Source organism: Lepisosteus platostomus, chromosome 11, assembly GCF_059453375.1.
Source record: "Lepisosteus platostomus isolate fLepPlt1 chromosome 11, fLepPlt1.hap1, whole genome shotgun sequence".
NCBI classification, from domain to species: domain Eukaryota; kingdom Metazoa; phylum Chordata; class Actinopteri; order Semionotiformes; family Lepisosteidae; genus Lepisosteus; species Lepisosteus platostomus.
Window position 1 is genome coordinate 37,307,067 of NC_142621.1, and position 14,666 is coordinate 37,321,732.

The 14,666-nt window shown below is 40.7% G+C and overlaps 1 protein-coding gene across 2 annotated transcripts in view; it reads right to left on the bottom strand.

Annotated features, from left to right (window-relative positions):
• myo15b (myosin XVB) overlaps positions 1-14,666 on the bottom strand; it is a 72,615-nt gene that overhangs the window by 31,290 nt on the left and 26,659 nt on the right. For both annotated transcript variants that reach the window (XM_088599486.1, XM_088599487.1), the window contains 4 exons: positions 3,597-3,659; positions 2,508-2,565; positions 808-938; positions 524-619 (listed from right to left, as the gene is read on the bottom strand). In XM_088599486.1, the coding sequence (XP_088455612.1) occupies positions 524-619; positions 808-938; positions 2,508-2,565; positions 3,597-3,659 (348 nt within the window). The remainder of the gene's footprint in view (positions 1-523; positions 620-807; positions 939-2,507; positions 2,566-3,596; positions 3,660-14,666) is intronic.

The following is a 14,666-nucleotide window of genomic DNA, read 5'->3' on the forward strand; positions in this document are numbered from 1 at the left end:
GATTTAGGAAAGAGAATGGATTAAAACAGTTTCCACTGTCATTCTGAAATCAAAATCATTACTAAAGAAAAGACTGCTGTTGAGGCTGTTATTTAACCCAATATTTTAGTTTTCTCAAACTTCAATAATTCTCAATCAAACAAACAGGTTTGCCTAAATACTTATATTATGTTATGTAATTGATTAGACCAAATGTACTTGTGTTTCTATTAATTTAGTTTGCACCTTTATCCAAATCAATTTCTATTCAATAGTAAAAATGAACATCAAAACATTAACAGAAAACAACAACATAATGATGCAGAGATCACTATCTTGCTTAATAGTAACCAAAAAAGATACAGAAATTACTGCAGGTAGAATAAAAATTAAAAATTGGTTCTAAATACACAGTCAGTTTTAAATATTTGAGATTGAAGAGCAGAAGACCAATTTGATCCAGTCTTCAGTAATGTGCTGTAGTGGATGACCTAATTCAGCTGTTATCTTTGCCCAGGTCTTCAAGAAGTTGTGTCACACTGACCAGTTTATAGATTTCCAGTGCACTGCGGGCATCTTCTGGGTCCAGAGGGGTCAGGGGACTCTGAAGAGGGTAGTCCTGGGACTGTAGCCACCCATCCTGAGTGAGGGAGAGAGAAGAAGAGAAAGGGATAAAAGTGGAAGAGAGGGAGAACAGAAGACAAGGAGATGATGACGGAGACAGTGGCTGTGGGGAAGAGAGGTACACCAGGAATGTCATGGAGAGAGAAAGTGATAGCATGAGAAAGACAAATTGTGACCGTGGGACAGCACAGGTGTGGGCTTTACCTTGAGATGGGAACTGGCGTATTTGGAAAAGGGGTGGCTGTTGATGTCATGGGGCAAGGACAGGCTGTGCTCGGCTTTGACCTGTGGGGGCGCTACTTCAGTCACCCTGCCCTCCAAGCCACGTTGCCGCCCTGTGGCACAGACCAAACAGAGACATCAGTACAGCCGGCACACAGCAGCATGGCCAGTTTCACTGCTTCACTGGACAGGGCTATTGTCCAGGGTTACGATCATAAATAAGGTCCCTGAGGTGGTCCTGCACAACTGGCTACATCCCACATGAGCTGCGTCTGCTGGGACTCTGATAGGCTGTCTTACAGCATTCCATTGAACTTGAAGGGCTGCAAACTGGAATTTGCCTTACAGCAAAAGCTGCCAGCTACCTGAAAGCTTATAACCAGATAGTTCCATAATATTGCACATAACACAGTCTACATAGATGAGTTACTTTAGTGCTAGCAAAATGTTCTTTGTGTGTGAAAATTTTAATTATATAAAATTGTCTTTTAAGAACATAAAAAACATTATAAATCAGGAGGCCATTCAGTCCATATAGCCTATTTGGGATATAGTATCTAACTGACCTGAGGATCTCAACAGCCATGTAAGAAGCCAGGATATCAGCTTCAACAGCTTAGCTGAGCAAATTGCTCCAGACTCCCACAACCCATTTTATCTCTGCCTGTGACACTCTTGACCTGTAAACTAGTCACTAAGAGTCGTCAAACAGTGTTTTCTAATACAAATACGCCCTACAACACTTAGACTCGAACATGCGATTTAAATATTATGTTCTTAGGAAACAAATGTAAGTTACTCACTACAATAACTGCCATCTCACTATAGCACAATTACAGTTTTGCTGGCTCAAAAGCCAAAAGGGCATCCCTTAAATCAAAAAGAACACCAAGGCTTTTAACTAAAATAGCACAGCTGGTTTCTGATCCATGGCTAAAAACTTTTAATGTTGCCAGCATAGCTATCCTATAAACAGTAGATGACTGAGCTAAGGGGCAGCAAAGAGAGGTTAAATATGAAACTGACTTCTTTTTAAAAACGGTGGGCCTACTATTTTTCTGTCAGATTACTAAACTCTGTACAAACAAATGACAGAGCCACAAATATCCATGAAATTGTCTAGGCAGAAAAAAACTTCATGATCATCACTATCAAAAACGCACTCAATACAATGAGCACACTGATAAAACCATAATCAGCTGAGGGATCTGAATCATTCTGAGCCAATTCTGGGTGGGCTTGGTGTGGGCCTTCTCAACATGGGGTCTCAGCAATTGATTCTAATCCAGTCCTTAATGCTTAATCACTATATGCTGATTATAGACTCTTCTGTCAATGGGTACTTCTGGTCAATGGTACCACTAGAGACTTTTTCATGAACAATTACAGCTTTCCAGCTATACTTTCCATGTTATAACAAGTACCTTAGTTAAGGGACCAACTAGTTTAATCAGAAGCTAAGCAATGCATGTTCCATCCTGTACTGTCAAAATCTAGAGCTCTACCACAACGAACCTCTGGACATTTCAGAAAATTGGAACGGATACAAACCTAACCCTTTTTCCCTGGAACTACAAGATAACCACAGTGCCAAGCTTCAGTTACAGTGAAATGGACTTTCTCAAATACAAAGACACACCAGCGTCACAAACAGACTGACACAGACAGGCTCCCACACTCACTCTCAGCAGTCCGCAGCTGGGCAGAGAGTTCAGCCGGAATCTCTAGTACACTAACATCCTGAAACAAATGATAAGGCACAGGTGAGGGAGAGAGACATCAGGCATCAAAAGTAGGAGGCCAGAGACATTATGAGACAGTGATTTCATTGTGGTAGAAGAAATATATTCAAGGAAAAGAGTCCAGAGACTGAGTGTGCATGTAGACAGAAACTATAGACTGTATAGAGAGATATACAGTACATACAGAAGGAATGAGTCTTAAGAAATATTATTTGTACAGCTTAACCATGTGCGCAGGTGAACAGGAGGAGAAAAAGTACTCTTAAGTATTTATCCACACTGATTTTTAAAAGATTAAGGAGGTTCACTCAATGCTCTCAAAGCACAGTGTTCATGTTTGAAAGTGCAAGAAGTTTTCAACCCATTTCACAATCCCAAACACTGTTTTCTTAATTGCTGTTTGATATCTTATTGCTTTCATTAATTTGCTTTGTTTTAATTGTTTTAATTTGCATTCATATTTGCTGTTTTTTTTGTCAAATTTTCACTTCTCAAACACATTAAGGACCTGATTCAGTTCTTGAACGTGTGGAATGTTTTGACAAATGGGGACGTGCAACTTCAGTATAGGTGTTGTTCTTCAGTCATATTTTAACACTATATACAATTCAATTCAATTTATTTTTATACAGTATAGCACCTTTCACATCAAGGTTGCCCCAAGGCGCTTAACAATACAATTGACAATACATTTTGAATGAACATCAATGAGTTACAAATACTTTCCTTATAGTTTTGCTTAATTTCTTCAAAGTAACTGGCTGAATGAAACTTTAGATTCTACAGAATATTATCCATCCTTCTCATCACCTAAGAAACACTTTTTCCCCAGTAAGGGGAGCATGAACCCAGAGTCTATTCTTCAACACAGTGTTCGAAGACTACACCCTGGATGGAACACCAGTCAACACACCCAGGTATACTATAACAAGAAAAATACAAATGCAGATGCCAAATTCATGTATTATGATCTAAAATGCATGTTACTGAGTCGTAGTGCTGGCCACGTGAGAGACTGAACACCCTTACCATCCCTGCAGTGGCAGGCTTGGCTCTGCTTCGGGACCTCTCTTGATTCTTCGCTGTGTGTTCCTGGGAGGAGAGATAAAGGGATCATCACTCACACAGACACGGACCAGAGAAAACCAAAAGAAAGCACAGAGAGGCAGCCACCCCTAGAGAACATCAGAGCCATTTAGGATTCTGCATCAGCCTCTGCTTACTATCCTGCCACAGAGAAACAGTTGCAATGAAGAGATTTCATAAAAGAACGTTTGGTATGATACTCAGAAATAATGGCATGCATACACTATGATCCATCCATCTTCTTACCACTTCATCCAGTTCAGGGTAGTGGGGAGCCAAAGCCTATGCTGGCAAGCAATGGGCACAAGGTAGGATACACCCTGAATGGGTCAGTACACTGGGAGGCACACTCACTAGGGCCAATTTTCCCCATACCCAATTAACCAACAAGAATGTGTTTGGGTTGTGTGAACCTACAAACTCCACACAGCTAGCACCTCAGGTCCAGAATTGAACCCAGGGCCCCAGCGCTGCAAGCCAACAATTAATCACCACTGTGCCACTGTGACGACTCCATACAGTGCAATGTTAAAAGAATGAAATCTCAGTACACATTGGAGAGCCATACTGAAACATTGTTAAAGAAAAACAAACTAATGAGAAAATGTGTCAAACTGCGTGCAGTTACCATACAAAAGTACTATGGTACACTTTTTTAAAAAGGGAACATCTGTCTGCCCTGTACAAAGATATTCCACTTTGCAAAAGAAAAGTGGACACCCACCCATTTCTCAAATTCCAAATCCCACGAAAGGCAAAAACAAACATTGAATAACGTGGGAAACTTATCCAGACAAAAGATTTCAAATGTTAATAATGATGAATAACTCTAAACTGAAGTGCTTTGTTGAGTGCTGCTTTAACCAACTGTAGAGTTCTGTCTTCAGCAGTCGATGAGATTAATATGACCAAAACAAATCAGTCTTTTAAGTCTTAAGTCTTTAAGTCTTTTAAGATGGTCATTTTAAAGATCCAATTGATTCAATGTTCTGTTGGTATAAAATGTTTTTTTAGATCTAGACAAAATGGTTATATTTTCCAGCTAATCCTAAATATATCTTAAAATAACTGAAATAATTCTTAATTAAATAGAATGAGTGACAGCAGATTTACAGCAAGACAATGCAATTAATTAACAATTATGATTTAAGACTTGACAATAAAATAAGAGTGCATTGGTTCCCAAAAGAGATATAGTATCAATTAAGCCAATTTGACTTTAAAACTTTATATTTTCCCACAGTATATACTTCTTTAAGATCTTATATTTTCCCTGTCCGCCTTATCTAGAAGACAGCTGATGGTTCAGATCATCAACAGCAGAAGCTGAGTATCCTGCAGTCCTCTAGTTTATCATATCTGTTCTATTAGCATCCATCCATCCATTTTCTAACTGCTTCATCCAATTCAGGGATGTGAGGGAGCAGCGGTCTACCCCAGCAAGCAATGGGCACCAGGCAGGATACACCCAAAAGGGCATCAGGGGGCACACACTCAATTCAAGGCCACTTTTCTCAGAAGCCAATTAAACTACCAGGATGTTTTTGGACTGTTGGAGGAATCCGGAGCACATGAAGGAAATCCAAGCGAACACAATGAGAAAATACAAACTCTACACAGGTAGCAACCCCAGGTCCATAATTGAACACAACTGCCCCAGGGCTCTGAATCAGCAATGCCACTCACTGAGCCACTATGCCACCCCTCTCTATGAGCATGTACTGGGCTATTCCAGCATGTACTGGGCTATTCCAGATTCCATCTGCAGAAAGCTATCAAAATTCCTTGGCCTATTCAAACAGCTCTATATGAAAACTGCAGCATAGTGGCAATACAATTTTGTTTGTGGACAAATAGGACTGTGTGGTTAATGGGCACTGAACAGCTTCAGAAAGCTGTGCCCTGATTCGGCAGACCACCATTGGCACAAATACTGGACACACTGTGTCAATATAACATTCCTGGTGTTCGCTTTGTTCCCCATTGTCTCATTTACATGAGCATGAATGTTTACATGTATTATTTTTCACAATAACCTATGTTGTTAACATTATTTCACTGTCATTGTCAGCAGTGTATGCCAGCAGCCATATCACCCTGCAACTCACAACTGGCAACCCACTGAAGCTAAGCAGGTGTGAGCCTGGTCAGTACCTGGATGGGAGACCTCCTGGGAAAAACTAAGGTTGCTGCTGGAAGAGGCGTTAGGGGGGCCAGCAGGGGGCGCTCACCCTGCGGCTCATGTGGGTCCTAATGCCCCAGTGTAGTGACGGGGACACTATACTGTAAACAGGCGCCGTCCTTCGGATGAGACGTAAAACCGAGGTCCTGACTCTCTGTGGTCATTAAAAATCCCAGGGTGTTTCTTGAAAAGTGTAGGGGTGTAACCCCGGCATCCTGGCCAAATTTCCCCATCGGCTGTTATCAATCATGGCCTCCTAACAATTCCCCTCTGTGAATTGGCTTCATTACTCTGCTCTCCTCCCCACTGATAGCTGATGTGTGGTGAGCGTTCTGGCGCACTATGGCTGCCGTCGCATCATCCAGGTGGATGCTGCACATTGGTGGTGGCGGAGGGGAGTCCCCATTACCTGTAAAGCGCTTTGAGTGGAGTGTCCAGAAAAAGTGCTATATAAGTGTAAGCAATTATTATTATTATTATTATAATTATTCATTTTTGCAATTGAAAGTTAATGTTATTTTAAAATCCCATAGGCTGACAGCTCTGTATGGACAAGTTAACAGGTGTCTATACATCTCAATAGGGGTTATTCTGTATTGCTTTCTATGGTACAATAACATTTATTTCACCTGGGTAATCTTAAAAATCTTCAGAGCTGCCAAAACTGCACTGACGAAAATCTAGATAGTTGTTCCTTATCTTATCCTGTCATTATGGCTCCATTCCGTGTAAGCTGGGTTGGTAAATTGCATTGTGATTTGATCATGAAAAAAGCATTTCTCATATTCTGAATCTCCAGGTGTGTGTTGTGTTACTAAATGTAGAACATTACATCATAGACAGTTCTAAATAAATCACTGTAATTGGTACAGGGCGTATTAGGGAAAGTTATCATTGGTGTTATGGCAACAGATGGCCAGAAAATGATGCCACATGTTGACACAGGGAGTCCATGGACTTTGTTCCAATTAGAAACCAGGATGTTACCAGTTCACGCCCAAGTCTTGCAGACATTCATCCAGAGAGAAAAACAGACAGAGACAGAGGTTTACTCAGAATCAGAATGTGACGACCAGTAGCTAGTGTCATGGAGCCCAGAGAAATAAAGACTCACCTGAATGCCAGGTCCCACATTGTCATCACATGATTTAGTGTCAGCAGAAAAAAAGGGAGGCACATAATCGATAAAAATATCCACATCCAATGTTACGTTTTGTCTAACTGGTAAAATCCTTATCAGGATTATGTACACCAGCTTGTGTTGCTGGTGTAGCAGAGCTCTGCTTGCTCCACGTTCAAATCGAATCAAGCAAATTTGTGATTGTTTGGACCCAAACAAGTGGGAGGGACATTGTGTTTAAGTAAGTGTCTGTACCCTGGGTTAGTAGTTGGAGTGAGAGGAGTTGTTGGGGTAGTTGGAGTTGTTGACAAGAAAGGAATTTACTGTAGAGATAGCTGGAGAGGACAGTAAGTTAATGGTTGATGGAAGTGGCGAGCACAGTGGAGCTGGAAGACGGTGCTGCTATTTAGTTTTGACACACTACCTAATTAACCCTGGTTTTCATCACACTCAGTCATCAAATAACTGGTGTCTATTGTGCCACCTAGCATGCATGGGAGCTCCACATTATCCAGACCATTAGAGTTGTTATTGGAAACCTGCTGGCCATGGTTATTAGGATTAGATGGCGATGTAAGGGAGTCCCCATTACCTGTAAAGTGCTGTAAAGCGCAGTATAAGTTTAAGGAATTATTATTATTAAAATCAATTACTAGAGGAACCTGAGATCATGTTATTTTTGATCCAAAGAAAGCCCTTAATTGGTACATAAATGATCTAATTAACAGTTGAAGATTTTGCACATCTTGGCAAGGTCTCGACAAAATAGATTATTTAAAACTGCTCTAGCTCCAGGAGTAGTAGATTTGAAATGTTTTCATGTCACTCACTAGAAGTATTAGATGTTTTAAGCTTGTCAAAAATCTAAAACAACATTTTTGTATAAAAGAGACAGTGATGTGGGCTGTGACAAAAGCCAGAGGACCCCTCGGGGTCTCCCTAATGTGTGAAATCCAGTGCTTTAGCTGTTGCAGTTTCATATGGCCTGTATGCAGGTCTATAAGTGTGGCCGAATCATTTCAACAATAGAGATCTATCTGCGTGCACTTCCAATGAAAGTGCCACTGTATGAGTCCTGACACAGTGGCCTTTATGACTAGACAGTCACCTGCAGGAGTGTACAGTGTGCATAAGCTCTGCCTTTCCAATCACTACTAACACAGCTAGAATTGTCCTTCTCTAGTTCACAGTGTGTGCAGCAGAGGCTGGATTCTTGACACACTCTGATAATGCTACTGTATATTAGTCTTAACATTCCCAGGCTGGGGTATCTATCTATAAACAAAGTTTATTTTGTCTGGTTGCTCAGTAACTCACACGCTCAAGAACCTCTTTATCCCAGAGTCCCAGGGCTCCTCCTGCTGGATTCCAGAGAATCAGCTTAACTACATGGCAGTGCTGCTTATTCCAGTCATTTTGAAAAAGTGCACACTCAGCTTACTTTGTTAGTCTGGGCCCTTTTTTTCAACGTTGAACATTATGTAGTCCTTAGAGTTGACATTGCTGAAGATTCCTGAGTGACCAAACCAGTAAACACGCTCAGCTGATGGTTGTGACGCAGATGTTTGAGCCTAGGTCATGTCACCAGATAACTTTGACTGGGTTTCCCCATGTGGTGGCACACAATTGGCAGAGCACTGCTTGACAAGGGCAGTGAGTAGTTGGCCAGAAACATCTTGGCTTTTGACAAACTTGCATGTGATGTCAGCGAGAGTCATGCTGCTCCTCCAATCACCTCCAACCCTCCATGCAAGGAACTTTGGAGCTTGCAACATGTCAAGAGAGAAATGTTTCTGACTAGTAGGTGACTGGATGACCATGTCTGCAGAGACCGCAGGTTCTCCACAGAATGTAAAGAGTCTTAAGCAATGTAGCAATGTGCAATTCAAACTGAGTGTGTACACTCTGTAAAGTAATACTTGCTGATGTTAAGTTTTGTTTTTAGAAAATAATGGACTTTTTTAATATAAAAATATCTATTGAGAGGGCGGCACCATGTTGCCTGGTTTTAATTCCTGGGAGGATATCTGCCTAGATTTTGTATGTTCTCCATGAGTTCATGTGGGTTTCCTCCTTGAACTCCAGTATCCTCCCACAAGCCAAAGATGTACTAGCAAGTTAATTGGCTTCTGTAAAACCAATGGCCCTGGTGTGAGTGTGTGTCAGTGTCTGTGCCTCTGTGCACCCTGAAATGGACTCACGTCCCATCCAGGTCATTTCCTGCCTTGCACTCATTGCTTGGGGGGTAAGCTCTGGTTCCTCCATTACCCTGCACTGGATAAAGCTGTTAGAAAATGGATGATGAATATCCATGGAGAACCAGATAATTCCTATTTTACTCCACCTGTTTTCAGCACTGGGGAAGCTGAAAAACCACAATCACAGCCAGCAGCCAGTCCTCGAGTACTATCCTCACTTCGTCCTGTGTTAGTGAGGATAGCCCTGAAGGCCACCGTACACCAGACAATCAGAAGACCCAGTAATCCCAGGTGACAGCTCTGCATCACATTTACAGTGTTACTAAATTTGTCCGAAAATGTTTATACTGGGATCACTCCTTCACACCTTAAAAGATAAGTTTTAAGTCTTATTGGTAGGAGTCATGAATATAAAAAAAAATATTCCCACAGTTTAGTTCTGTGGGACAGAGCTTGTCAGTGAGACAAAAATTAATATTGAAGAATACCCTTAAATATTCTGGGCTTGGGAAAAGCGGGGCACATAATATTTCAATTAATAAAGCTTTCATTAAGAAATTAATTAAGAAAGCTTTCACTTTCAAGTTTGCAATGCTTTGGATCTTATGCTATTTTCTTTTGCTGTTTCAAAGAAGCACAGATACCCATTAGCAGTCCAGAGTGCACACAGAAGACTAATGAAAAAACTTGGCCAAGAGCTTTTCATGTGGAATTATGGAAACAAACTACATTTATCAATCAGTACACAGAACCACTGCTTGGATATAAACACAAACAGCGGTTTCCATTTATTCTTACTGAGTGACAATGTTAAGCTACAATCTAGTTCAGCTTCTCACAAAAGACATTAGTGCAACCATCTTCAGTCTTTTCCTTCTGTACAATAAAAACAATATCCATCCACTGCCCCAGCCCCTAGGAATGGATGATAAGGACACTGAGTGTAGATGCCATCTAACATCACTCTGCTTCCAGGTAAATGACATTACACAGAGTCCTCCAGTAAGGAGATCTATGTTCAGCCACTACATCAATGGTAAAATACATTATGTCACAGTAAAACATGATCCCATTTTTAATTACACTAGTTTATTCTTAAGGCTAAAATGACCTAGCTACTGAGAAGGTCAAGGTTTTTTGTACTGTATTAATTCTTGATGATTTCCCCCCCTCCCAACGTCCACATCCCTCTGAAATGTCAGAACAGGACCCTCAGAAAGCCAGCAGCTACCAGTAGAATTGAAGGGTCCTACCTGTCGCGGTGCTGTGAGATGGCAGGTCTGTGTGAAGACTGAGTGAGGCAGGGCAGGGCAGGGTGCTGGCGTAGTGTCGCAGCAGGGGCTGAAGTCCATTGGGCTGGTTGACAGAAGGGCCAGATAACTCAGGCTAGGAGGAGCTTTCTAATTAGCCTGTGAACTTTACACTGCAGCTGGGACTGACTTACCAGGAGCAGGTGTGCAATTGACTGAGGAAAATAGAGAGGGGGCGGGGTGTAGGAAGGGAGAAGGAGAAGGACTAAAGGACACACAGGTTGTCCAGTTTGTCATTAAGGGAAACAGACTGCTACTACACGGCAATATATTTTCTTGGTTCGTCAGAGCTCTTAAATATAGCATGGTTATAGGACACCTCGTTTTTTCCTGGTTCGCTGAAGCTCTTAAATAGAATATGCGCGTAAGACAATTCATTTTTTCCAGTAGGTCATGCATGATTTTTTTTAAAAAGGTGTTAAATGTAAGTCATGTCCTTCTGCTTCAGAAATGCCATATGTACCTTTCCAAGAACCATGGTTCACCTGCTTAATGCTATCACGAATATACCAATCACCTGGGTCATAATAAGAAATCATACAGAAGACAAAGTGACTCCTACAGAGCCTGGGTGTTGAACATGCTCACCATTTCACATCCCATCTGTCTGTATATTCACTCTCATTTTGAACAGAAAGATTTCATAATGCCTAATATGCAAGCAGTCTCTAATTAAAAATGTGAGATTCGATTTAAACGAGTGACATTCTTTTGATATTGCTGTTTTGAACAGTGAATCTATAAAAACCTTTCACGAAGTCTCATCAGATGAGTTGCCTATCTAAACTGCTGGAACAGAGGGATAAAAGTAGGAACTCACACACTGTAGCAGTCTTTTGTGTCTGCATTGCTTTTCTTTTGCTCTGTGTTTGCACATCTGACTACTATAATGGGCGCATTGTGCCTCCCCAGGATCTGCTCATTGAAAGCAAGCACGCACAAGCTACACAAAGCACACAAAGAGCAGAGAGGCAGGGTCGTGCTCTAGCAAAGCTGAAGGAATGATCACTGGAATCCTTGACAAAAGGGGGAAGATAAACTACAGTTCTCACCAATCACCTGGTTCGGAGGCCTTTAGATCATGATTTCCCAGCAATCATCATGCTAACACCCTTTTCCCTCCACAGCACCATCACCAATGCAGCATCATACAAGACTTCCTATCTCATGAAATTCGAACATGAGAGTCAAATTTATTTGGTATCCTCTGAAACGTTATTTAGATCATGTTTCAATAATTGCACCCCTGCTAAACCTCACAGGCTACGATCATATTTGGTTTCTGTTTCACCTGAGCTTGAAGCAACATGGGCATACTTAAAGAAAAACTAGATAGATTTGCTTCAATCCTCCAAAGCCACCACTGTTTGATTAACAGGTTTGATTGCTTACAGTTTTAGGCATGCTCAAGTGCTTGTAGTATTTTACAGTAAAAAGTCTCAATATCTCCAGAGAGATCAGAAGACAAATATCAGATACCAACATATATAGCAGCCACTTCAGAAAGAATGTAAAGAACCTCAGAGAAATGGAAGAAAGAAAATAAAAACAGCACAGAGAACCACAGAACCAACTGAACAGCATGTGTATAATTTAGATACCTTGTGCATATTAGTGGACATTGTGAATATCGACCCCATTCAGTGTCATGTTCGGTCATACATTTTTACATCCACGTCATCTTTTTCATGATTAAAATGAAATTTTCTGTTTGTGGTTCTTCAGTTTTGGAAAAAGTAAGCGACAGGTTTAAAAAAGTCTATACCAGAGTGACAGTGACTCAGTAGGTCAGAGAGGATTTCTACAGGTGTAAGAGGACTAAAGAGCATGTGAGTCCCCACTGGTTGGGACACGATATATGGATAGATCTGTTCTTAATTTTACAGGGCCTCCTGAACAACATTTCACTAGCCCTGAGTACTGAGTTTTATATACAAATGAAGATACACATTACTGAAATATTCACTTTATTTTCCTCTTTATTTGCACAAAGGACCTGTGCAAGCTACATTGATTCAAAACTGCTACGTTACCTAATGGAATTGATTGAGCAACAGTGAAAATGATAGTTTAAGACAACAGGAGATTAGTTTACAACCTTGGCCTTGTGTTAGAGAGTTAACACAAGACCTTGGCAGAGAGTTATGTGCCTCAGGCTGTCAGGTACAATAAAAACCTGCAGCAGTGACACTCATTTCTGACCCTAGAAAGCCATAGCTGTACCACTGTAAAAGATATGCAATCTAGAAGTCACCATGTCTAAAGCAGTCCATTCTCTTAACAAGCTACTGTAAATCAACTCATTCTTGGCTTAGTGGGACCAGTTTAATAGCCTCTTCTAGCTCTCAGGATGCTGCTGCTTTGAAAAGACCTGGAAAACCTGCAGACACACCAGCCCTCCAGGACCAGGACTGCCTATCCCTAATTTAGATCTATTAATCCTATTAATGTCTCAATTTCCATGTCAAAGACTCATATAGGAAAACAACCAGAATATCCTGTCCAGAACAACCAGTGAATGCCTCTGGGCTATAAGAATAAAGACATATAAAGACCTGTTACAGCACTATAAGGAAAACACCTGATGGCAAGGGCAGGACTTGGCATGTACTGATTCAACTGATAGATGATCAAACGATTCTGGATGGAGAGGTGAAGAGATGAACATTAAGGGGAGAGAGGGGGTAGACTTTCACAGCACTATTCCCATAAGTCATACATGTCACTTTACAAAGCAGTATCACTTCACACAGCGGAACTTCACTGACCATTTACAGCACTCTCATGGGAACAATAACACAGCACAACAGACATTAATAACAGGCACTCACAGGTACCAAAGGTTATGGCAGCCACTAAGGAAGATTGTAAAGAACAGGGTGGAAGACTGGAGAGCTGCACTCTCCAGTGTATTAAACACTGAGTGGGGAGAGAGGAATTCTTCTTCTGTATATCCAGCATACATAGCTTCTGTAAGAACATTTAATGAAAATTCACTGCTCAGATACTGTCTGGAGGCACATCTTTTCGTTTCTCACTGATTTACACAAACACCTGTGGAAAGTAAGCTTTCAGTTTCTATTTCCCAACACACTAGTAGCCTTCACAGCTATATTAACCAGGAGCTTGCAGTTTGTACATAAGGTGTACAGTAGAATGCTTGATGATCAACATTTTTTTTTCTGGCTGCAAAGCTAAAGCAAGATATGAAAGGGCCACAGAAGTGCATGGCATGTAGGAGATGCGTCTCTCATTTGTCAAATTCATTCAGCGTTTATGTATCCAGATTTCCACTTTCTCAAGACAATGAGAGCAGTAGGTTCTTTTCAGAGCTTCAGACACACAGCCGTTGTTAAAAGCCTTTTCTGCTGTAAAAAGTCATCAGATAGCGTCTCATTCCTTAGTTAAAAGACTGAACTTTTGTCTGAGGACAAAGATGTCTATGTAAAATCAGACAGGCTAAGAGGTTAACAATTATTCATAATGTTCCCTCAAAAATGTGTTGCCAATGGACAGAGCAAAGGAAGTCACTTGGTGAAGTTTTCAAAAGGATGCAATGAATTATGGATACAATTATGAATTAGTTCTTCACCTAATCTCAGAGCAATGTGGTCTTATGTCTTATCTTATGTCTTTTTGTGCATACAGTGTATGTTTTGTAAGCTGAATACACACATACTGATATGGTCTCAGTTTACATCTACTGTACTACTCAGCAAAAATAAATAAATGGTAGTAAATTAAAGTGGTAGAAAAAAATGTACTTACTGTAGCAACAATGGTGGGCAGTGCTTTAGAGGATGATTAGCTCATTATTTTATTAAAATAGATTTGGGGATAAGCAGTGAATGGGTTTCACATATAAAGAAAAGGGTTGTAGATTCAGATCACAGTAGAAAACGTTGCTGTATCTTTAAGAAAAGTTATTTTACCCTGACTGCAGTAAAACCTGCTATATCTAAAAAGTAGGTAATGGTAAACACAGTTGTGCTAGCAATATTCTTCACTTCTGCTTACATATATGTGATAACCCCAGATCTCTGACAAGTTATATACAAACCCATTGTTTTCTGTTAACTAGTCCTCTGGCCAACAAGCCAAAGAGGTTGATCAGAATGAAAAAAGAACAAGGAATTCCAAGCCCTCCAGACCTTGTCAGCAGGAGTTAATATGGTGCTTTAATGGACAGATCTCCTCTGCCAA